The sequence below is a fragment of the Petaurus breviceps genome, unplaced genomic scaffold (assembly GCF_028583685.1).
Source record: "Petaurus breviceps papuanus isolate PSGF00001 unplaced genomic scaffold, PetGlider_PUasm1.0 90895, whole genome shotgun sequence".
NCBI lineage: Eukaryota > Metazoa > Chordata > Mammalia > Diprotodontia > Petauridae > Petaurus > Petaurus breviceps.
The window spans coordinates 27,796,444-27,822,452 of NW_027187372.1; the positions used below are offsets into that span (position 1 = coordinate 27,796,444).

Genomic DNA, 26,009 nt, shown 5'->3' on the forward strand with positions numbered 1-26,009 from the left:
AGAGAGAGAGAGAGAGAGAGAGAGAGAGAGAGAGAGAGAGAGAGATGCATAGAAAGGGAGGTGTGTAGAAAGGTATGGAGATTCTGAGGATCCCAACACTGAGGCATTAGGATCTGAGAATAGAGGTGGGAGGTCTAAAAGATAAGACTCCCTACTTCAGCATTTTTCTAGAGCCAGCCTTCTACCAAGGAAAGGGGCAAGGGTTGGCAGGGTGGGGGTGGGGAGAGGAAGATTCTTCTTTCTCCTAATTTTCCTCACATCTGTATGACATGATCTCATGTTTCTAAAATTCAGAAATTCAGACTGTTAGTTCAACTATATTATAGATGAAATGAACTTCTGTGAACTGCCCTGGGAATCCAACCACTGTTTATATTATTTTATCTGTGAATCTGACCACTATTAATTGTAATTTTTTCCCCTATGGAAAAAGACATTACCCTCCAACTTACCAGTCAGCCAGCTTACAAATCAATTTCTGGAATGCAACTGGCTTGTAGGTATGAACTGCCCAAGTAATCAAGTTAAGATAGCTTGGTACAGATTATATACATAAATAATGGAAGACTTTAGAGTAAAAGTAATATCAATGTAGGGTAGGGAGGCCTCAGAGATATTAATTAACCAGTCATCAAGCATTTATTAAACACTTACCTGTGCTAAGCACTAGGGATAAAGGACAAAAACAGAGTTTTGTGGGGAACCAGTAAATGCACCTGCAAGTATATACTGAGTAAAAACGATGTAATTTCAGAGTCGATGGAGGTATTTGCAGTTAAGGGATCAGGAAAGACTTTATATGAGGTAGCATATGAGCTGAGCTTTGAAGGAAGCTAAGTAGTTTTAGAAGTCAGCTCTAGAGTTGTAAGGGACTAATGTTTATCTACTCCAGCCCATCCATTTCATGGATGAGAAATCTAAGGTGTGGAGGCCATTGAACTTCCCCCGGGCCACCTAGCTATTAAATGGCCGAAGCTCACCCACACTCCCTGCCGCCAGGACAGTGAGCCACTTGTTACGGAGTCACATGGATTTGGGCCTAATTTCTATTTTAGATATATTTGTTCTTATGAGGAGTCTTCTGATGGTTAAAAGTTCAGTGGATTAGAAACCATTAACTTAAAATGAAAACGTAATAAAGGGTGGCTGTTCAGATGTAGGCTTTAAATTGTCACAGAGTAATGAGTGCTTTTGAATTTTAAAGTCCTCTTTCTCAGAGTATTCATTGAGATTTTTATCTTTTGCTTGTATTGCAGCACCTGTTAGTTGATGGAGAGGTAGAGCTGGGGCACTGCTTACCCCAGGGGAGAGGGTTTACCTGGGGTCTTTAATGGATCTCTTATTTACTTTTAACATATTGACCTGGAAATTCACAACTCTACGTGTAGATCAGTCGGTCTAAGAATCAACAAAATTCAGAATTATCATGATTTAATATTGATAACTCAATCACATTGAACCTGAGTTCAATACTGTAGCCCAGAGGAAAACCTGATTTGGTGGAATTTTTTTATTTAGGTTACATGATTTTCAAAAACCTAACTAAAGAAATTGTTTTGGACCCTCACATCTGGCTAGTAGAGTCTCTCCTGGCTGTGAAGCTTGCAGTGCATGTCCTTATCCCCTTTCTTAGGTAGAGAGAGTGCTGGGCCCACAGAAAATGAATACCACTAGCAACAATAACAACAGCATTTCTATAGGACCAACTGTCTTCCACGCACCATGCTAAACACTTTACAAATATTATTTCTTTGATCCAACAACAGCTGTGGGATGTAGATGTTATGTATGACTCCATTTTACAGACAAGGAAACTGAGTCAGGCAGAGGTTAAGTAACTTGCCCAGGGTCAAATGGCTTAGTAAGTGTTGAGGCCAGATTTGAACTTGGGTCTTCCTGATTATTCAGGCAGCGAGGTGGTGCAGTGGATAGAAGGATGGCCCAGTTAAGTCAATGAACCTCTGACTCAGTCTCTCCATCTGTAAAATGGGCATCATAATAGCACCTAAGTCCCATGGCTATCGTGAGGGTCAAACATGCTTTGTAAAGCACTTTATGAATCTTAACGTACTATATAAAAGTAGCTTTTGTCATTGTTGTTACTATTATTATTATTATTATTATTATCCATAGAGAAGGGATATGAAACCAGAAGCTGCTGAACTCAGATGCCAGAAATATCCTGCCTTTGTCCAGAGCCGACAGCGCCTCCCCAGGGCCAGACTTCCCCATAAATGCCTCTTCTCCACCCCTCATTTCCCTGTCTGCTCACCTTACTACAAGTCATATCAAATCAAGTCAACAAGAGTATATTACAGTTTACTCTATGCCTGGCACTGTGCTGGGCACTGAGTCTATATACAAAAAGAAAGGCAAAATCAACCCCTGCCATTAAGGAACTCACGTGCTAATGAGAGAAGCAAGGCAGCTCATGTCAGCCAAGATATCTACGGGCTATGTGGAAGGGCACCTCTGAGGGAAGGGGCTGGCCCGGAGGGCTGAGGAGAGGCTTCTTGTGGAAGCAGGCACGGGCCTGCAGAGCTCTGTGCTCAGGGATTTAGTTCTTGGTAGCAGATAATCAACTCGAAAGACTGGTGAAAGTGACCTCCCTTGGGATTTAGCCAGGAGAGAGACCATTGAAATGGGGAAGGGAGCAAGCATTCACAGAGGGCCTCCTGTGTGTCAGCTGCTGTGCTAAGCACTTTATACATATTATTGATCTTCAAAAGGACAAGTAGGTATGATTATCCCCATTTTACAGTTGAGGATATTGAGGCAAGCAGAGGGTAAGTGACTAGCCTCGGATCACACAGCTAGAAGTGTCTGACTCTGGATTTGAATCCAGCTCTTCCTGACTCCAGGCCCATCTGCTTTACCACCTCTGCCTCATTGCTGTTTTCCTGCCTTTAGTCACCGCCCAGGGCTTCTCATTCTTGCTGCTTCCTCCCAGTTTGCATTGCCTGATTAGAAGACTGTGGCTGTACCAGAGTAGGGGCCTTCCCCAGACTCAAAGTGTTTTGTTTTGTTTTGTTTGTTTTTTTTTTTCCTCTTTTGCCTCCACAGAGAGTCAGCTGTTAATCTGGTGCGGAGTGGCTCTTATACTAGGCAGCTTTGGAGGGATGAAGCAAAGGGAAATGAAACTTCTCAGACTGGTGCTCCTTCCACCTATGTGTCAACCTACTTGAAAAGGTAGAGATCTTGAGGAGGAATTCCCAGTGACTGGCCACAGCCGTGGCGTCCGACTCAGATGGAAACAGGGCCTCTGAGCCTTCCATAAGGATCTCTGCTGGCTGCACATTGACTTAGTGTTAAAACGTAGTAGTATCTATGTAGTTAAAAAAAATTTATTTTGCTCATATTTTCCAATTTCATTTTAATCTGGGCCAGGCTGCACTTGGGAGTGTGGTAGGCTGCATGTAGCCTGTGGGCCACACATTTGACACCTCTGCACTATAGAAAGAAGAGGGCCAGCTGCATGCATCACTAACAGGCAGGATTTTTTAGCTTTCTTGGGATATTTTGGCTAAATTAAAAGCAATTAACATTAATTGAATTAAATTGTCTTTGCCACAGGTCTTAATTTTTCTTCTTTACCCTCTTTCCCCATTTCCTCATCTCCATCCCTTGACCCCTGTAGAATTCTAAAACAGAGGTTCTGCCTGTTGTAAAAACTGACCCTAAATCTGAATCATTCCTATTTCTAAAACTTCTAGAGGAAGGGAAGGCCTCATTTAAGTTGCCTCTATGTGGGCTTTTTTTTTTTTTTTAAATTAAAAAGGTTGTTTTTAGTACTAGAACAGTTGAGTAGGTGCCTGAGTTTTCTAAATGACTTCTTTTGTAAGTAGCTTCAGATACTTCAAGACTGTGGAACACTCAAATTTAGGGAATGCTGGGTTTTCCTTTTTCTTCCTGTTCTTATAGTCTCTCTTCCATAGTTTATTTACTACTGGTCAGTGAGTGAAGAAACTTCTTTGACAGAATTGCTTGTCTAGTACTCTGTTTTGGACCTTGAGAATTATTGATTTGAAAGATTCCTTCTCCCTAGGTTGCTTACTTATAATTCCTTTTCCAGCCTTTTTAGAGACTTCCTCCTTCCTCCTCCCTTTATCTGTCACTCCCGTTTTGTACTGTAGTCATCATAGTCTGCTGCATTAGTTGACTGATGGTTGTCTCAGACTTGGAAAGAGAGACTGTTCCGGCAGCTTACCCAGACAGGATCAAACTATATTTCTGTTTGATAGGAAGTATTTCCACTCTATTTCCCACTCATTACTACTGTCTAATATGGAGTGAGAGGCACCATCAGCTTATGAATATTTGAGCATGGCATTAGAATTATAAGCTTATGAAATAAGCAGCCTCTGTAGCTTTTTAATGGTTTTCAGTTTTGCAGATACATGCCGTGAAAGAAGACACAGCTAAGTACAAGAAATTATTTTATTCTGGTGCAAAATTATCTTCGATTTTCAGTTGTGTATACTCATCCAGTCGGGTGCATCAGGATGGGGGAGAGTGAGAAATCCAGACATATTGGAAAGGTCAAGGGCTTGGTGTACTTTGGTTGACATGCTATAAGTCTATCTTTTAATATAAAACGGCAATATTGATGTTCTTTGCCTAGGTAAGTGGGTCTGATATTATCGTTTGATGAGATGTTGATTTTTTGAACCCAACTCTTTCTAAACAGGTTAAATGGATGCCATTTGGTTTGACAGATGCAGTAAATTTCTTTGGCACAGCTCTTGTGAGCAGCAGGGAGAAAGGCTTTGTCAGATCAGGCTGGAGAGCATACTTATTAAAGAGCATTTTGAAAGAAAATATGTTCAAGATTCACAAGAAATTGAATTTTTATAGCTTTTCTAGGTCTGAGAACTCAAAGTATTTTCTTTGTGGTTTCATTTACCCTCAAACCTGATTCTAAGGTAAATAGGAAAATAGTATTCTCCTCTATTTTATGAAATGAGGTCCAAGGAAATTATGATTTGTTCTAGGTTATAGAACAGTCGAGGTAGAATTGTGTACTAATCTTCCAACTTGCAAGCCTATGCTGTTTTCCTTTATATGATATAATTTTTCATTCAGGAGTATATATCTGGTATCATGATTTAAAAGAAAAAGTTGGGTCACAATTCAAGTCATCCTGGAGCTAATGAGGAAACCTTGGAAAAAACCTGTAGTTTTTTCCTCCCTGCAGTCAGGATCATCTTCATACCTCCCAGAAAAGTATCTGTCTTTTCCTGTTTTTAGAGGAGGCTTCCACTACTTTCTTAATAAAGCCCAATGTCTGTACAGCTCTTGTGAGTTCTTCTAAATATGTAACTCAGATCCTTCTTGATGCATTTTGAGCTGACTCCTATATTTAGTGAAGACAAAGAAAAGCTAACTTTGCCTTGTTTGTTACATCCTAGGCTAAGATGTGGTGAAGTCCCCTTGACAAACTTCTTTATTGCTAAATTACCCCAATTCCCTATGCCTTGGGCTTTCCTTCTTTATTTTTTTTAATCTGGCAGTCCTTTAATAGTCTTCGTTCTTTGTTCTATGGAACCTTTCCAAATTCTCTTCTGTTGTGTGGGCTTTCTGCAGTGCTAAGTCCATTTCTTTCAAGCTCTCAGGAAAGCACTATTCTTTACCCTGGGCTCTAATTGGCTTGGCCTTTTAAAAAATGATCTTTTCTTTTTCCTTTCCTGGTCTCTATAGTGGCTATGCCTCCTACTTCCAATGCTCCACGTTATCTATCTTCTCTCCCATTGCCCAGCATACTCTCCTCTTCTGTCACCTCTGTTTCATATGAGTGCTTAGGAAAGGAGTATTTCTTGCCTTGGGATCTAATAGGATAGGTATCTCTTTGAATACAATATTTTCTTTTTCTTACCTACACTTCCCTAGCCATGTCTCCCATTTTCCTACAGGCTTAACATTACTTGTCTTCTTCTCATTGCTGCATGTATTCCTGTGCTCTTCAGTAGAAACTGACCTACAACGTCCCCCTAATACTAGTCAAATGTGATCACGTCTCATTGCTTTACCCTCTCTACACAAGCTCATGTTTATGTAAAGCACACAAACTGAGTGGGGTGCTGGGACTGGGGATTATTTTGTGCACTGCATGTCCTAAAGGGAAGTGACAAAGTGACCCTGTGTGCTGTTTTGCAGTGCTTCATTTGGTAGAAGTAGTGACCCCACCAGTCCCTACATTTCAGCCAATCGCAATTCATCTCCTGCTACCTCACCCACTACCATTGGTTCATCTACCTCTCGAGGCAGCCAGTGGCAACCTGCCTCTTCCTGCCCTACACCAATCAGTGCAAATACTACTGCATCCGTTCACCATGGCAGGTAAGGTTTACTGGAGCCATTTGCATTTGGTTCAACAAGTTTTTGCTGTTGATACCCAGATGGAAATTGTACTTAGGCCTCAAACTTGATGGAAATTACCTACAAAGCTAGATACACTCTTAGGGTGCATTGCAACATACATAATACTCAGGGTACATATTTAATATGTACCATTGGCTTCTACTCTGGATTCTTTCATCAGTTATGATTAGAATTCAAGGATACCCTAGTGTGTGTTAAATCAAATGTTAAAGTGATTTGCACACCCCATTTGTAAGGTATGAATTTTCCTGCAGCTAGGACTCGCTTCCATATTCAGGAACCTATTCTACTGTGGAACAGTTCTAATTGTAGGGAAGCTTTTGCTCACATTCTCATCAGCAATACAAATGAAACTAGTATGAAGAGAGTCTTATCACCTCCATACCCAATGTACTGTTTGTGAAAATGGCAGTGATGCCTTAGAAGATGAACATCAGGAAGAACAACTGAATCCGGTCAAATATACATTGGGGGGAAAAACATTAAAAAAATAAAACCTGGACCCAGTGTTCTAGTTCTTGTGGACTCATCTCTCATGTAGGTCTTACTGTATTGTCTTAAATCACTTCTGTTCTACCTGCCCTTTGTGCAAAAGTGTTTGTGTGGCATCTCCCGGAGTATAGAGTTGCATCTAGTTTTCTGCCTTTCTTGATCCCAGCAGCTGCTAATCTCCTCTTCCAAAATTCGCCTTGTATTTATTTTGTGTAATATGTTGTCTCCCCCAATAGAATGTAATTGCTTAAGAGCAAGAACTTTTCTATTGTTTGTCTTTGTAGCCCCAACATCCCCAACAGTACTTGGTGTGTAGTAGTTGCATAATAAATGCTCATTGAATAATTGAGATGGATATAGAGATGTATTCAAATTTTTTGAATTTGAACTTTTTCTTTGAAGCCTATTCCGCCAATGTGATATATTTGACAGTGAATTTGTGATCACTTGTAAATTTTCCTTGGCTTAAGCTTATGATAGAAATCAGGTATTCAGGAGTTTTTATACCCTGATTGCTTCTCTGATAAATGCATTTTTCAACTTTGGATTTTTGTTGCCCTAGCAACAAGCTGTGACATCACAAATAATAGCTTTTTGGGAGGAAAGCCTGTAGTTGGAGCCAATCCCTTTAAGAAACAAAGGTCCTGTTCTCATGCAGATGACTTTAATTATACATCTTGTAGACAGAAAATCTGTAGTTAAGGTTACACATAGAATCCTACTAGAATCACATTTTGAGCCAATAATTATTTGCTCTCTGATTTTCTTTTTTATCAGAAATATATTATGCTAACCTGCATGCAGGCACCAAAGTAATTGGCTCAAATGCAAAGAAGGAGTTAGGAGAGGGAGAATTAAATATGCTAAGGATTTACTAAATATTTAGAATATTTATATATGGATAATACAAGGAGCTCACAATCATACCTTGGCTCAAGACTCCCATGAAGAATCCCTTTCCCAGGTATTGATTGAAGAATAGATGGAGACTGGAATTGTAAGTGACTTCAGTGTCCCTTTCATGTATGACCAGAATCAGCTTGTGTATACATGTGTGGGGTCCAGATGGCAGCAAGGAATCCTGTAACATACTATATTGCCCATGTCAGTCAGTATCTTGGCTGTGTCATAGCTAATGTTTTTTATCTCAGGCAAGGAATTTCATTAAATGGGTGGCGGGTGGGGAGGTGGGTGTGAATGGGCACAGTATTAGTGTTCCCAAGCAGATAAGCTTTTTAAACTAAAAAAGCTCAGAATTAAAGAGGAGCAGGAAGGCTTTGCTGTTAAATCTGACTTGACTCTACGCTCTGTCAGGAATCTGTTAGGGGAGATGCCTAAGTGTTCTTTGTGTTGCTTCTTCTTTGGTTTCAGAACTCCTTACAAGCTCCATGCAGATCCATCTGTGGAAAAAACTGCAGACAGTGTGTCTTCTAGCACCCCGCTGTGTGTGATCACCAATCGCCCCCCACCTAGCACTGCCAATGGGGTTACAGCTGCCAATGTGCTCTCAACTACTGGGACAGACTCCTCCACAGATGCCAGGGAGAGGAGGCGGTGGGTGACAATTTTTATTTTCATCTATTAATTATTGCTTTGAGGCAATTGATAAAGAAGTGGGACATGATATTTCTTGTCCAACCTTAGGATGATTTGTGTTGAATGATTCCATATAGTCCACAACTTTGGCCTCAGGGCAGTTTTGTGGGAATGGTAAGGGTGGGAGGAGAAGTTCTCAACAGATCAGAAAGTATTGTGATCCGTATGCACTATTATTTCATTAGTACTATGAGTCCAAGAAATGGAAGGTGATCTTTTACCTGTTGTACTTATGAAATAGCAGAAGTACAAAGATGCGACTTTTCAGGATCACACAGCAAACTGGAAACAAATTTAAAGGACTACATTAAAATAGAAGAGTTAGAAAATAAGAACATTAAGGGAAAGTTTTGATTATTCCATCCAGAAAAGGTATGGCTAGAGGAAGACATGGCAGGATAAGAGGCAGCATGCTACAATAGAAAGAACAGTTAAAAGTCAAAGATCTCAGTCATAGCCTGACTTCTATCATGTAGGAGCCATGTGACCTTGGTTAAGTTATTTAAACTTTCTGAGCCTTATGTCCTTATCTGTAAGACAGAGATAATAATACCTGCCCTGTCTACCTCACCAGATTGTCATGAATATCAAATAACATACTTAAAAGTGTTGTACTAATCAGTGTAAGCTATTCTGATGAGCTGTTTGACTTTTCCACTAGAGATAGAGGTTGGGAAAAAATTATAGATTGCAGTAGCGAAGATTTAGGGTAGACACTAAGAATTTCTTGCATGTGAGGACTCAGATCCCTTAGAATAGGTCATGGAGGAAAAAGAGTTTTCTACTTGCCCAGGAGTATATAACCCTACTTGGAGGCACAAAGCCAGTTTTAGTGATCCCTAAAGCCCCTACTAATTATTTCTCTCATTGTAAACAAAAAATGTTACTCTAACTACCTACATATGGATTTTTACTATCTTCAGTTTCCAAAAGATGGTTTTCATTGTGAGAGAATAGCAGCCCTAGTTTTAATCATTTAGAAAGAGGGTTATTTTGGACATTTTCATTCTGTTTTATTTTTAATTGATCTCTGGAACTATAGAGGAATAAGAGGGTTTTTTTTTTACACAATAATATGCAATATTGTAGTTGTACAAAATGTAAAACAATGTACACAATAACTGCAGTCCTGTAGGAAGATCCCCTCCTCCCTTAAAGCCCTAAGTGCTAGTGATCTTCTCCACCCTGGAATTGTGACCAGGGCCCCTGTTCCCTTGCTACCACAAGCATGAGGAATGAGAGTTTTACATGGGAGAGGAGACAAAAGTAGATGTGACAGAGAGCTATGAAATAAGTATTTTCTTCCTACTAGTCATTTCTTTCATTGATAGCATGTTTAATGAAGAAGACTCATTTTCTCCTTAAACACATTTCAGTAACATTTCTTCTTGTATATTGGTTTGCCACCAAGCAACTATTAATAAACCAATGTTGGACATGTAATATGGTAGCCCTGATATAATTTAGACACAGGTGAAAACTTGTTAAGTGCAATAATGATATTCCTATACAAGGAAAAACATCCCAGAGGGAATCTCTCCTTCCATTAAAAAAAACTCTACTGTACTGAGAGAATGAACATTAAGGTTAGCTTCATCATTGTGCTTATTTTGGAAAAGGAGGCATCAGAGTATTCATCATACATGAAGTGCCTGCTTGCATCAGTCAATCAGCAAGTAATAGTTACATGTTTATGGTGCTATGCACATAACTGGAGATAGAGAGCCAAAACCTGATAGTCTCTGCCTTGTAAAGACTGAAATTCTGCTGAAGAAGGCAACATAAGTGTCTGCAAAATGAATTCAAGGGAATTTGGCAGGGGAGGAAGGGAGGAGGAACCAGAAGCTAATGAGCATCAGAAGGGCCTCCTTATCCTCATCATTAACAAGCATTTATTAGGTATCTATTATATACAAGTCCTGTGTTAAGTACTGGGAATCCATAAAAAGGAAAAAGTATGATTCCTCACCAAAGGAGCTTGGGGGGTAGGTACATATAAAAATAAATAATGTTAATTCAGGCGACATACAGTGTAAAGGGAAGGAAATGTCAGAGCAGAGGCACTAGCAGTTGAGGAATGATGTAGGGATCAGAAAAGTCCTGTCATGAAAAGTGAGGTTTGAGTTTTGAAGAAAGCAGAGCTGTGTGGAAGCTGGATTAGAAAGGGGAGAGCCTTAAAGTAAGGAGACCAATTGAAAGGCTCTTGTAGTTCAGGTGAGAGATGATAAGAGCCTGAGCGAGGGTGGTGGCTATCTAAGTAGAGATGATTGGAACAGATGTTGTATATCATAGCAGCAAGCACCTCAGCATCCCTAGGGTGGCTGCCAACACAGGTTCTTAGATCTGCTTTGCTGAAGGAAAGCAACTCAAAATAGGTTAACAAGCTTACTTTAATCAGTCAAACATATGTCGTTTACCTAGTTCAGGGGAAAAAGGTCAGCACCCTGAACTTCAGAGTATACCAGACAGAAGTTACAAGACAGAGAAACAGATCAAGTAGACAGGCTTCCAAACTGTCTGACCATTACATATATCCATACTTAATCACAGTTACCAGAGAGGGAAGCATCAACATCTGGGTTTTCAAAGCCGGGGGGCTCAAAGACTGCCAGAGTCTCATCTGGTCAAATCACACAACACTTCTCAAAGTGAGCCCCAAAGCAAAGCCTTAAATCAGGGATTATATAGCCTTCTGCTTACTCAGAGAATGTAACAACCCTCTTGACCTACTGCCCAATTACAAAGTATCTCTTGAAAAACAAGCCTCCCACCACAGGTTACAGGTACACTTAAGCCTAGGGGCAGGGAACTTAAAAATTTACATTCCTATAACATATGTCTAGAAACAGAGTTTGGTAATTGCTAGGAGAGATGAATCTAGGTGACCAGGGTTCTGAATCTGGGTGACTAGAAGGATGATGGTGTCCTTAACAAGCTTTCCTAAGAAACAGGAAAATTTGGAATAAGGGTAAGTGCAGTTTTGAACATAGTGAGTTTAAAATGGGATATAAGACACTCAGTTTGAAATTTCCAGTAGGAAATGCTTAGGAAACAGAGGGAGGTTACATTGGATGATAATTTGTCCTATAGAAGCTGACAAAGTCACCAAATGAGAGAATGTAGAAGAAAAAAAAGGAAGTGGTCTAGGATAGAGCCTTGGGATCACAGAGAATGTGATATAGATGAAGATCCAAAAAAAAGGAGAATGAGAATAAATGGTCAGGCAGGTAGAAGGTGAACCAGGAAAAAAATAGTACCATGACGTTAGAAAGGAGAAAGTATCCAGGAAAAGAGAGTATTTAAGAGTGTATCAGGTACTCCAGAGGTCAAGAAGGATGAGGAAGAATCATCATCACATTTGGCAGTTAAATCATGATTGATGAGTTTGGGGAGAGCAGATTATAGCTTTCTGAAGAACTTCAGTTGAATAATGAGGTTGGAGACTAGTTTTCAAAGGGTTGAGATATGATTGAGTGGTGGAAAGAAGATAGTGCTTTTTCTGAGATTTTGACTATAAAAGGCAGAAAAGAGTTGGTTTTTCCTGGGTTCATTGAGCACTAGAATCAATTAAGACCTAAACATGTTTGTGAGCCAGCAAGGAACAAGTAGATGGAGGTTAAAGAGTAGAGAGAATGGAGATCATGGGGTAGTCTGTTGGAGAAGACTGGTCAGAGTGTAACCAAGGGGCAGTATAAAAGTATTGATCTTGGAGAGGAGAAGGCACTGCTTCCTCAGTAGGGTTTGTAATAAAGGAGGAGAGAATAGCAATTGATTATCTGGGGTTTGAAATGTAGAGAAGTGGAGAAGAGGAAGCTCAGAGGAAATGGCTCTATTTCCTCATGAAAGTGTGAGCTGAGTTCCTCAGATAAGGCAGTGATGGAGTAGTGTGTAAGACTTGAGAGTCAAGAAACTTTGCAATAGTGGACTATGGGAAGAACAGTAAAGAATCAGTTAAGGAAGAATGAAATGATTTCCTTGCTGTTGTGAGGTCTCATTTGAGATAACATAAATTTGTAGTGGATCTAGTTAGCAAGATTCCAGCAGCAAAAGAGCAGGAGTGGAGGAGGTGGAATTGTGGGAGTTACGTAGGTTTGGGTTAGCCACACATGAGCAGAGATAGGGTAAGGAGTCAAGAGTACAGTATGATATTGAACTGATTAACTGTGAGATTAGAAAGGGAGGAAAGTTGAAACCATGAGTTATTATAGAGAATAATAAATAATAAACAAGACCATTTTCTGCTTTTTGGGAAATAATACTAACGTTCATTCAAGTACACATATATAGCATATTGAGATTTTAGAACAAGAACATTAAACCAAGGAGGTAAGGGGAATCACGTATAATGAGAGTAGCTATAGGAGTGTAAGTTCAGCATGTGCTGGCACCTTTGGTGGGCTGTATGCTATCCAAGGGGCTGCATGTCAAAGATGGGGATAGTAGAGGCAGATGAACTGGAAAATGAATCAAGAAGATGTGATCCTTCACCCTCAAGGAGTTTATAGTCTAGCTAGACAAATATAGCATATAGGAGTCATCTTTTAAAAGATGAAGGCAAAGTGAGTACACATTATTGCAGTATATAGACTGTTTATGTCCTGAAAAGATGCAGAACAAAATGTGAATAGAGTTGAGAATTATCACTGAAAAGGATTTTGAGTTACATTTTGGTTTTTTTAAAATATTTTATTGATGTTTTTTAAAAACATTTCATTCCAACAACTCTCTTTACCCCAAGAGAAGACTATTCTTATAATATAAAGTGAAGAGACTTTCTTTGTGATAAAAAAGATACTTTCCTTATAATAAGGTTAAACAGCTAAAACAAATCAACACATTGATCATATCTGATAATTCCCTGTTTATATTCTACCATCTTTTTAATGAATTGCGTTTTGGAGGGAGAGGAGGTGGGATAGAGAGGGACAGATGGAAGATATCTTTTTTTATCTGAAAAAGCCAGAAAGTTTTCATGAAGGTTTTAGGACTTTTTTGATCATGGGAAATCAACCACTGAAGAGGTTAGGGGTGAAGAAATGTTCCGGTTGTAAGGCTTGGCATTGCAAACAAGGTGAGTATAAGAAGGGAACTTTGAATGTAATTTGGAGTCTGAAAGTGAGAAAACTAGACAGACTCTCACTTGATGTAATTGAGTTAAAATTTCTGCCCTCCTAAGCCTCTTCGTTTCTCTTTTCACAAAAAACTTTGTCGAGTGTCTCATTTCATATAGTTCTGGGTTGGATGCGACATACTTAATAGGCACTCACATTCTAAGGTAGACAGGACACACTGATGTGGAAAAACATATAAAAGACATATATGTATGTATACTTGTACATATATATCTGTGTATATATGTATGTATGTATAAGACATGTGTTCTCTAGAATAGAATAGAAACATTAAACTGTGGTTTGAATAATGATGCTATTAGCCAACCCACTAGCACTAAGGATATGAGTGACATTATTCCTAAGACCATTGTGCTGAATGGATTAAATGTGACTTACGTGTGTAGAATGCTGAAGTATAATATCTCTTGAGATGGCTTGCCTTCGTGGGAATGAAAAACCCATACTCATAAAATGTTTTATTATGGCTGCTGGTAAGATAAAGCAAATCTATTTTCTCTTTTTATCCAAACATGAATTTACCCCTCAAGCCCCACCCCCATCCCCGCTGCACAAATCAGATGTTTTACAAGCAACTTGTTCTTCTCTCTAACAGCATGTGCTGCTGTTTTAATTCTTTCCTTGAAACTGCAGCATTCCCTGTAATCAGTCTTTTGTTGCATTATAAAAGGACACATCTCAGCTCCTGCTGTGAACCAGTGCAGGCGTAGATAGTCTATTTTCAAAATATCTGATTTGAATCTCATGATGGTTGGAAAAATGAACCTTTAAAACTGACTTTGGAGAGGCTATAGCTCTAGGAAGGGCAAGTGGAAGCTCTTCCTTCAATAATTAGCTCTAATTGTAATTAGTGTAATTTGATCTTTTAGCAGGGAGAAACAGGGGTTTTATGAGAGAAGTCTATTATTCTCACCAAGAGTGAAATAGAATTTTGGATCAGAGAGGAGATCTGAATCTATGTTTATGTGATTATAGCCTATATTCTTAGTGTTGGTGAGAGTTATATTCATTTTGCTGACTACTGGGACTAAAATTATTATTGTGCAAAATTTCAAGATGACTTTTTAGCTTCTTCAGTGCCCATGAACATATTAGGTTGAATCAAATGATTTGTCTGGTTTCAAGTCTCATGAGAATCCAGATGATTTATTCTATTGAATAGACAATATAACCCAGGGTTAAAACTTTTGAAACATTTCTATTATTCTTATCAGAGATACTACCTTGGATTATGATGCATTTTAAATACTCTCACATCTATATTTATTCATACCTTTTATTTGAAGTAAAGAGGGGCAGGTGCTGTTCTTCCTATTTTACAGATTTGAAAGAATGAGACCAAGAAAAGGGAAATAATTTTTCAAGGTCTCGCAGTGAGTGAGGTAGTGGAAGCCTAAGGACTAACTCACACCTTAGGTCTCCTCAGTCTCCACACTGAATTGCTTAACCATTTCTTCCTTTAGATGCAGTTACTGTTAAGTTCAGAAGGTAGGTTTGAGTTGCAGACTGCCTGTTATTTTCAGTTTATAACCCAGAATGAGAGAATCTGGTTTTCTCTTTGAATGAGCCTTTGACTGAAATCTTTGCTCTAATGGCTGTCACACAAATTTCATAGTTCTTATGAACATTACAAAAACCAGTGGTGTCATTTGTTTGCAAAAGGATTGATTTGGCTAGCTGACAGCAGATTGGAAATGGAAAGTGGTAACCAGTTTGAAGATAAGCCTGTATGGATATCAAATCTGAACAGCAGCTGTCACAGTGGTGTAGTGGTCTGGTTCATTTTCCAAAGCCTGAAGTTTTCCTTAGCAACAAACTATAAACAAGTCCCCAGCTAATATTAGAGTCCTCTAACAGCATTTGATTCTCTTGCTCTGTTTTTCCACTGTCTCTCCCTCCGTCCTTTGTACTCTTGTATGTACTCTCACCTCTTTTCTGCCTCCCTTTTACTATCTCCCTTTTCTTCATTTCCCCTCCCTTTCTACTTCCCTCAATTTCTCTCCCCTTCTCTCTCTTCCTGGCTCCCCCTCTTTTTTTTTCTCCCCCTCCTTTCCTTCTTTCTTCTCCTTCCTACTTCTCTGCCCCTTTGTTGTGAACATTCTTTTTCTCATATTGTGCTGAGTTATTTTGTGTAATAGAGGTCAAGGACTTTTAGTTTTTCTTAGTATTCCCTGCACCTAGCAGAGGGACTTGTATGTGGTAAGCAGTTAATAATTGCTTATTGAATTGAGATTCAGCTCTGTATTGAGATTATGTTGGATACTGGTGGAGGTAGGTTTACAAGACACAAATGGGTGAGACAGTTCATTTCTTCTGACATTGGCTGGCATCCTGACATCCTCATGCTGCATTTATGTTAGCAATGCCAAGTCAGAATCTAATCAGTGACTCTGATATGGACACAGGATGAATATAACTTCAATCAATGCAGATGTCTTCTAGTGGAGTTGAGTGGAAAACAACCAAATTCTAATTACATCATGCCTTATGGTTTTCCTGAGCTATAGAATTACTCCTTCTAATGTGAAACTGATGAAACCATTGTTTTGGTTGCTAGAAAAAAATTAGTTGCATATTTTTTTTTATAACTTTACTTTTTATGTTACCTTCATTTCCCAATATAACTCTACTCTCCCCTTCCCAGAATGCCTTCCCTTATAAAAAGATTGCTAGAAATTGAATTACATTGTTAAATCATGAACAATGGAAAGAATCCTTTGATATCAGAAGATCATTGAATCCTAGGTAGCATCATCTAATACATTTTACCTATGAGGAAACTGACATCAAGATAAGTTATGGGACTTTCCCAAAGTTGTCCAAGTAGTATGCTTAATTGGCATTCATATCCAGGTCATTTCTCTTCGACTCCAGTGCCCTTGCTACTATATTGTGGTCTTATCCAAGTTTATAACAAAGCTTTAATTCAAAAGATGTCAGTTAAATTGTACAGAGTATTATGCTAGGTGCAAGGGAGACACAAAGTTAAAATGAGATATCCATCACGGTCTGTGGTGGCGATTGACATAAATAGCTGTAATGCAAAATAATATGTGAGTGCATTACAGAGGCACAGAACAAAATGCTGTGTGAAGACTGAGTAAAGTTGGTTACTAATTTGGTTCAGGAAAAGTTTTATTGAACAGGTGGCATTTGAGTTGTATTTTTAAAGGATGAATGGAAATTCACCTGACAAGGAAAAGGGGAAAGGAGAATATTCCAGACATAGGGAGCTCTGTTAACAAATACATGCAGACAGGAAAGTATAGAGTATATTTAGCAACTATTTAAAGTACAGTTTGTTTGGAGCTCAGCATATGTGGAGGGAGGAAAATGAAAAAGGCTAGAAAGGTAGGGTGGCCCAGGTTGTGCCTGGTAAACATGTTTTTGGTTTTTACCAAGTGTGCAGTAGGACTGTTGAAGATTTTTCAACAGAGAAGTGCATGGCCAGGTTGATACAGTAAGGCAGATTAATTTGACAGTAGTACAGCTTTTACAAAAGATGAACTGGACAGGGGAAAGAGTGAAGGAAGGAAAGTGTATTTGAAAGAGCTCTCCCTCTTGTCCTACATACACACACACACCTCTCCTCCAAAGGGAATGTAAGCTGCCTAAGGGAAAAGACTATTTTGCTTTTGTCTTTGTATCCTCTAGTGCTTACAGTGCCTAGCATTTAGTAGGCATTTTATAAATGTTTGTTGGTTTATCGATGAGATGTGATAACCATTTGGATCTAAGATGCAAATGACAGGGAAAAGTTATAGGACATCAAAGTTTAAGATATGGGGGACTTGCCACTGACTGAAATGGTGAGGTCAGATAAAGAGCAGATTTCAGAGGAAAGAGAATAAATTTGGCCATGGAAACCCGGTTCAAAATAGGTAACATGAAAAGAAATTCCAAAAACTCTTTCAATCTCTCCAGTTTTTTTCTAAAACAAGGATTTTCATTCCTTATACAAAAGACTAAAGGTAATGCTGCACCATCTTTTCTCTCTGTTGCTATGGTATACAGACAATCTGAGATCCCAAGTATTCTTCCATTTCGCAAGGAAGCAATAAAGTGTGGTTTATGTATTTGTTCTAAATGTGTAGTATTTTGGTGGGGAAAAAGATTTTCATTTCTTCCCACCCCTGTACACTGTCCATAGAAGGGGTATGTCTGTGTATACAATAGGAGGGGTGAAAGAGATGGGAGCCAAACATATGCTGGATACAAGACTGAAGAAGTAGATAGACTTTTTGAGTGGAGATTTTGTTTAGTGGAGCAAGAGAGTAGTTGATTGTAGTAGGGTGGAACAACTGCCTAGATTATTATTCTGAGGCTTTAAAAATGTCTGAGGAGAATCATCTTGGCAGCTGTAAGAGGTTTGTAGATACTAAGAAGATGGAATGAGAGGCAGTTAGTGTAGTGAAAAGAGCACTGGATTTGGAGTCAGAGAACCTAGTTCAAATCCCATTTCTGCAGCTGACTATTTTAATGACCTTGAACAAGACCCTTAACCTTTTTGGGCCAATTTCTTTATCTTTAAAATTAAGGGTGTGTGTGTGTGTGTCTGGGGTGGTGGTGGTGGTAGGGTTTGGGCATAGGTGACATCTAAGATCCCTCCCACCATTAAACACTGTGATCACTGTGTATAACAGTAGACATATTTTCCATCATTGAAGCTTTGGAAGTTTCCAGATTACTTGTGTAATACTGAATCAGGTTTCCAGTCCTATGCTCTGGAAGAAAAAAGAAACCTGTGTTATCTCCTTGAGTATAAATGGTAACACAGAATCTTTTGGAAGCTAAATGACAGCAGGGATCAGCAGGCTGGATGAATATGCTCTTCAAGGGAACTCTCAGTGTCTCTAGGATTTTTGTTTTGTTTCTTATGTCACAATTGCATCTGTTTTGAGAAAATTAGGGAGAGTAATGTTAGTTGTCTCTGAATTTTATGCTACCATCAAAATACTCATGACTTCCTAAGAAAAAAATATATGCTAATTTTTCTTTAATTTCTAATAGTTTATTATTTTTATTTTTAAGTAACCAGTAATTTTTTTTTAGTTTATCTGTCCCTCCCACTATTCCCCTTTCTTATAATTAAGCAAGTTTAAAAAAAAAATCTAGAAAATCCCTCAATACATTTCTATGTAGTCAGGCAAAACATTAGCCATGTCCAAAAATGGCTATCTCTTTCTGCATTTTAACTTCATTACCTCTTTCAGAAAGTGAGGATTGTGCTTCATCTTCATTCTTTTGGACTTGTAGTTTATTGTTGCTTTGATCAGAGTTCTATATTTTCAGAGTTCAGTATTTTCTCTATAATGTTGTATAAATTGTTTTCTTAGTTCTGCTTACTTCAACATTAGTTCCTAAAGGTCTTCCTACTTTACCCTGGAATTGTCCATTTCATCATTTCTTATGGCATAATAATATTCTGTTACCTTCATCTATTACATTTGTTTAGTCTTTCTGTCAGAGGAAGACAGCCCATTGGTTCTGAATTTTTGCTTACCACAAAGCTGCTATAAATATTTTTGCACCTACAGATCCTTTCCTTATTTTGTACATTTTGTACTTATAGATTTTGTAAGTTGTTTGTGCCTTTAGATTCTTTCTTTCTTACTTTGATTTCTTTAGGGTATAAACCTAGTACTGGTGTAGCTTGGTGTTATGGGAATGGGAATTTAAGATTTTCTCTGCCCCTAGGCCCTTTGATAGCCTTAAGTGACTCTGAGAACCTTCCTTGATTTGAAAATATACTCTGCCTCCTAATAGGCTGAATGTGGTCACCTGGAGCCTGTGGTGGGAGGCTTGTTTTTCAGGATTGCCCACACCTTGGTGCTTTTTGATTGGGCAGTGGGTCAAGAGGGCTGTGACATTTTCTGAACCAGGAGAAGGCTATATATACCCTGATGTGAGATTTTGCCTTGGGGCTCACTTTGAGAAGAGTTATGTTATTTGACCAGATGAGACTCTGGGCAGCCGTTGAGCCCCCTGGCTTTGAAAACCCAGATGTTGGTGCTTCCCTCTCTGGTAACTGAATAGGTATGGATGTAATGCTCAGACAGTTGGAAGCCTGTCTGCTAATATTTCTATGTATTTGTTGTCTGCTCATAACCTCTGTATTCTCTGAAGTTCAGGGTGCTGACCTTTTTCTCCTGAACTAGGTAAATGACATATGTTTGATTAAAGCAAGATTGTTAACCCATTTTGAGTTGCTTTCCTTTAGAAAAGCAGATCTAAGAACCTGTGTTGGCAGCCACCCTGGGTATGCTAGGGTGCTTGCTGCTGCACTTGGTCTAAGGGTATGCACAGTTTGTATACATATTATCCAGGCATTGTTTTATTTTACTTTCCAGAAGGACTGGAACATTTCATAGCTCTACCAGCAATGCACTAAAGTGCCTGTTTTCCCATAGCCCCTCCAACATTTGTCATTTTCTTCTTTTTATCATCTTTACCAATTGAATAGATGTGGTGTGGAACCTCAAAGTTGCTTTAATTTGTACTTCTTTGATTTTTAATGATTTAGACCATCATTTCATTTGATTGTTGCTTGAGAACTATCTCTTCATATCTTTTGATAATTTATCTATTGGGCAGTGGATCTTACTTTTTTACGTTTGAGTTGATTTTTATATATCTTAGAAAGGAAATCTTTACCAGAGAAGCTTGTTGCAAAGATTTTTTTCCCCAGTTAACCTGTTTCCCTTCTAATTTTCATTGCATTAGATTTGCGCAAAACTTAATTTTATGTAATCAAAATTGTCCATTTTATCTTGTATGATCCTCTCTGTCACTTGATTGGTTATGAACTCTTTCCCTATCCATACCAAAAAAGTATTTTTTTCCTTTCTCCTCTAATTTATTTATGATAATCTTTTTTATAGCTAGGTCATATATTCATTTACAGCTTATCTTCATGTATGTTGTGAAGTTTTGATCTAAACCTAATTCTGCCACTTCTACCTGTTTTTTCTAACAGTCCTTCCCCCAGTAACTGAGATCTGTGGATTTATCAAAACTACTACTTTTCTTCTTTCTATGTATTGTAAACTTAAACTGTATTATTGGCCAACTTCTTTTTCTTTTTTTAAACCAGAACCAAATCCTTTTAATGATTATTGTTTTTCAGTTTGAAATTTGTTATTGATATATATTCCCTTCCTTCTCTTTTTTTCATTTTTTATCTTTTGTTCTGCCATATAAAATTCATTCTTTTGGGGGGGGGGCTTATCAAATATATTTTTGGGTGTTTTGTACAGTATTGCATTAGTAATTAACTTAGGTAAGATTGTCATATTATTATATTGACTTGGTCGACCCATGAGGAATTAATGTCTTTATTTCCACAAAGAGTGTTTTATGGTTAACATAGTCATATAGTCTGTGAGTGAATATTGGAATATACAATCCCAAGTATTTTATAGCTTCTGTAGTTATTTTGAATGGAATTTCTCTTTATTGCTCTTCTTGTTGACTGTGTGTGTGTGTGTGTGTGTGTGTGTGTGTGTGTGTGTGTGTGTGTGTGTGAGAGAGAGAGAGAGAGAGAGAGAGAATATGATGGTAGTTTTTGTGACTTTATTTTAAATCTTGCAACTTTGTGAAATTATTAAATTATTTCAATATATTTTTGTTTGACCCTCCACGATTCTCAAAGTATACTATTATGTCATCTGCAAAAAGCAGTGATTTTGCTTTTTTCTTTGCTTATGTTATTCCCTTCATTTCTTTTTCTTGTCTTATTGTTATAGCTAGCATTTCAAGCACTGTTAAATAGTTTTGATAATGGGTATTTTGCTTTATTTTTGATCTTGTGGGAAAATTGACTCATCTCTATTACACATAATGTTTGCTTTTGTGTTTAAATAAAAGCTATTTACTACATTAAGGAAAGCTCCCATTTATTCCTATGATTTTCTAGATTTTTATAAAAATTATTCCATCAAAAACATTTTTAGCATCTCTTGGTATTGTCATATAGTTTTTATTATTTTTATTATTAACATGGTTTATTACATCTATAATCTTATGTTGAACCAACCCTATTTTCCTGGTATAAACCCAACCTGGTCATAGTGTATAATTTTTCTAATGCATTGTTATGTTCTACTTGCTAATATTACATTTAATATTTTTGCATCAGTGTTTATTGGAGATAAATAATATGTAGGTCTCTGTATGTGATTTGCCTCTCTGGTTTAGATATCGAGACAATAGCTATATTGTAACAATTGGGGAAGGCGAAAACTTCTCAGCCCCTAAGGTTTCTTGTGGGAGCAGATTGGAGTTTCAGTTTCACCCTTCCCCCTTCTTCACTACTGCCACATCAGTGTTAGGTCCCTCCAGGAGTCTTTAGACCCCCCACCCTTTATTTGCCACACTCTTATCAGCATTAGGCCCTTTAGGGGTTTTCAATGTCTGCCTTTGCTTTAGACCTTTTCTCTTCCCTTGCTTTAGTGTTTGCCAAATAAGGACATGAACATTTGAATTATTCAAATTATTCAGGACCCATTAAGCTCTTAGGAGTCTCTTAGAGCCCTTCTCCCTTCCTTACTTTGGCATTTGCCAAATAAAGATAGGTGCTTTTGGATTGGCTATCCCCTATTTCCTTGTTCCTTATCATTGGAGGAGATTTCACACTCAGATTGTAAGCCCTCCTTCCAACCAATGGGAGAAGGGACATCAGTGGGAGGGGGCTTGACTATGTTAGGGTACAGATTCTTGTTCTGTCTTCTGTAACACGCCTCCTTTCACTGATCCGTCATGGAGAAGACCTCCCTCTTCCCATGGGGGAAGATAATAAAAATTTCCTTTTTTTATCTTGAGAAACCTCTGTGTTCTTGATTAAATTTTGAATGGGGTTTTTCACCCCACACAGTAGGAAGAAATTGGAAGAGTGTCTTCTTATGATTGCAATTGTTCCATGAATGTTTGATAGAATTCACATCTGATCCTGAAGTTTTTCCTTTGGGAGTTCATTTATGGCTTGTTCAATGTCTTTTTTTTTTTTTCTGATATTGGGTTTGTGTGGGGTAACAAAGACCCTTACCCAAATTCAACTCAGAGGTTTCTCAAGGTAGAAAGTAGAAAGGAGTTTATTATGATTCTCATGAGAAAAGGGCAACTCTCACTGAGTGCATCCAGTACATTCTCAGTGTCAGACCATGCCAGGCATAGAGCAGATACATACTTTTATAGCCCAAGCCCCATTACCTAATCGCAATCCTCCTTCCCTAGCCCCCTTCCTCTCGGCTCAGAGCCTTGAGGGTACAGTCTGAGACATGATAATCTAACCCAAGGACAGTGATGAAATATATATAGTCAGCAGGTGCAGTTATTTTTTAAGTTTAGCAGTCCATTAATTCAGGGCCCCTTTTCTTTAGCTTAATGAACAGACATGATCAAAACCTGTGTCCTTGTCCTTGTTCCTGAAATACTTCATGGTCGGCTTGCCCTTACAGTATAACTGGGCAGGGAACCAAGCAGATATGATTATCCTGCAGATTTAGTAATCTAAGAATTCTTGTACATCTCCTATCCTTGTTAGTCTCTTGACCTGGGTAACCATTCAGATGTGTTTGTATCCAGTGTTCCTATCCTTCTCTCTTGGAACACTTCAGGGTCAGAAGCTTTTTTTTTTCCCCACAGGAAAACTGAATTGAAAAGCCAACCTTAAATTCTATGTGGGTCTCCTAGCCTAAAAGTTTATGAGGGGTCTTCACCATATCTCATACAGGTTTTTAATCTATTCTAGCTTTTCTTTAAAAAAACAAAGCAAAAATATTTTTATTGATGTCTTTTCCTTTGTATCACATTTTTTCCTATCTTCCAGTATGCCTTACCATTTAAAAATATAAAAAAGAAAATTATTCAGAAGAGACACTAATGCATTGTTGATAGAGTTGTGTACTGATCCAACCATTCTGGAGAACAATTTGGAACTATGCCCAAAGGGCAACCAAAGTGTGCATACTCATTGATTCAAAGATACCACTACTCGGTCTGTTTTCTAAGGGCAGACCTAGAGGGCTACACCTGGCCTCATAGCTGCAGGTAGCCCACCCCTGCAATTGTGTAATGAGAAATGATGAGCAGGCAGATTTCAGAAAAGCCTGGAAAGACATGTATGAACTAATGCAAAGAGAAATGAGCAGAACCAGGAAAGTGTTGTACTTATTATGAGCAAAAATTGTTTCATGATCAACTATGAATGACTCCGCTCTTCTCTGTCACTAGATAAGTATGTAGGACTATTGAAGGAAAATGCTATCCATGTTCAGATCGACTCAGAGTGAATGTAAATAGGAATTGTTTCTGTTTTGACCAGAAACCCTGAGGGTCTTCCCCTCCCAATTTGTGTTTTTTTTTACTAGGTTAAAGAGGCCATTCTTTGCCTCATTTTTTTTTCTTTAAATTTAATTTAATTTAAATTCAGTTTGCTTGCCTGTCAAGGTATGACTTCCCTGATGTCATAATCCTATTTGAGAAAGAAGGAGAAGCAACTACCACAATCCATATCCTGATAAAGAACCAGTGGATTCCGAATACAGATTGGCATATTTTTTTTTACTTTATTCTTTTACACGTTTTTTTCCCACCTTTTGATCTATTTCTTCTTTCGCAACTGCATTTAATATGGAAATATTTTTTACATGATAGCACATGTATAAACTATTAAACTGCCTACTATTTTCAGAGAGGAGAGGGGAAGGAGGGAGAAAAATTTGAAACTCATAATCTTGTAAAAATGAATGCTAAAAGTTTTCTTGACATCTAGCTGAGGAAAAAATAAAATACTATTAAAAATTAAGTAATTTAGGAAAACTAAGCAATATATCAGTTGTATCTGATAGCATATGCAATATTTAACATCCAGAGTACCCTATCTATTTGAAGAGGTCATCATAAAATAATGATGTTTAGGGTAGGGGGGGTGTTCGAGACCCCAAAATATCAACATACCAGGTCCTGCCTCATCATATTCAACAAAGGGTGGAAAGTAAATATCCTCAGCTTTTCTCCATGATCAACCTTGGTCATTATAATTACACAGCATTCAGTTTCATCCTATTGGGTTTTTTTCTAGTTACATTTTGTAGTTATTGCATATGTTGTTTTTCTGGTTCTGCTTTTTTCACTCTGCATCTGTTTATCTAAGTCTTCCCATGCATCTCTGAATTCATTATCTCCTTTATTTACTGTGGCTCAGTTGTATTGTTCATATATCACAATTTGTCTAGCTGTGCACTAATTAATTGCCACTTTATTTCTACTTCTTTGCTACACTATAGAAACTTCAATGCTTCAGTGAATATGTTGGTGTATGTGGTATCCCAGATTTTCAGTAGAATCTTGCTCACAGCTGGTTCATTTAAAAATAAAATATTGGAGCCAAGAGTGGTAAATATTGCTGCCACCCTGTACTTCAGGTCATTTTGTAAACCATACATAGGAGTTGTAGGGATCTTGTTTCAGAGGTAAAATTAATAATAGGTGCCATTTTCATAGTCCTTTCAAGTTCTCCAAACATCTTACATTATCTCATTTGATCCTCCCACCAACTCTTTAGTGTAGGTATTAAAGGTATTACTATCTTCATTTTACAGATGAGGAAACAGGCTCAGAGAGGTAAAATTTGTTGCCTGTGGTCAGTTATATAGCTAAGAAGTACCAGAAGGTGGCCTTCAAAGTTCTTATTTTTTCAAACTATTTGGTTTGTCTCTTGGACAGATATCTTGGTTTTGAGGGCAGTGGATCATTCTCCTCTGTTGGTCATGCTAGGGTCTCGAAGGAAAATTTTTGTAAGAGTGAAATAGTAAATGGCAGTCCTGGGCAGCTACCTTCTGATACCTTCCATCTCAGTGACAAGATGTTTCCAAGAATCTAAACACTTTGTCATCTACTTAGAGCTATAATTAGCGAGTTCAGTATGGGAACAGCTAGCTGACCTTGACCGGGAGGTTTGGTTTGACCAAGGTTTTTCATTCTGTTTACTCTGCATATCCCTCAAGATATGCTTCATTGTTTAAAAACAGCCATAACACTGACTTTTAATCTCTATTGAACAATTTTAGCAAAGGAGACCTGGAATACCTAAAACTCAGGCTGTTAAGGGCTAAATCTACAGGAACCAAGACTGAAACAAACAAAAAAAAAAACCCCATAATATTCAATAAAAAAATTAAAATAAATGAAAATTTTAGAGGAGATAAAAATATCTGTTTCTCTTAAAAGAAAGACATGACAAGATGGGCCCAGTTTATTTTTCCAAGAACATAAAAACAACACTTCAGAAAGAGAGGAGGAGCCTTACAATCTTATTTTGAAAGTCTTCCATTGTCCAGTACACATGCACTCAGTAGGGAAAGGGAATCCTCTCTCTAGGATTGTGGGGCCTCTGGTAGCTCCTTTCCCAGT

General features: G+C 38.1%; 1 protein-coding gene across 7 annotated transcripts in view; it reads left to right on the forward strand.

The window, feature by feature from the left end:
- PPP1R12B (protein phosphatase 1 regulatory subunit 12B) overlaps nt 1-26,009 on the forward strand; it is a 255,505-nt gene that overhangs the window by 102,609 nt on the left and 126,887 nt on the right. For 4 of the 7 annotated variants that reach the window (XM_069074582.1, XM_069074578.1, XM_069074577.1 and 1 more), the window contains exons 12-14: nt 3,064-3,189; nt 6,154-6,336; nt 8,242-8,424. In XM_069074582.1, coding sequence (XP_068930683.1) covers nt 3,064-3,189; nt 6,154-6,336; nt 8,242-8,424 — 492 coding nt within the window. The remainder of the gene's footprint in view (nt 1-3,063; nt 3,190-6,153; nt 6,337-8,241; nt 8,425-26,009) is intronic. The other 3 variants (XM_069074583.1, XM_069074579.1, XM_069074581.1) reach the window with 2 other exon arrangements.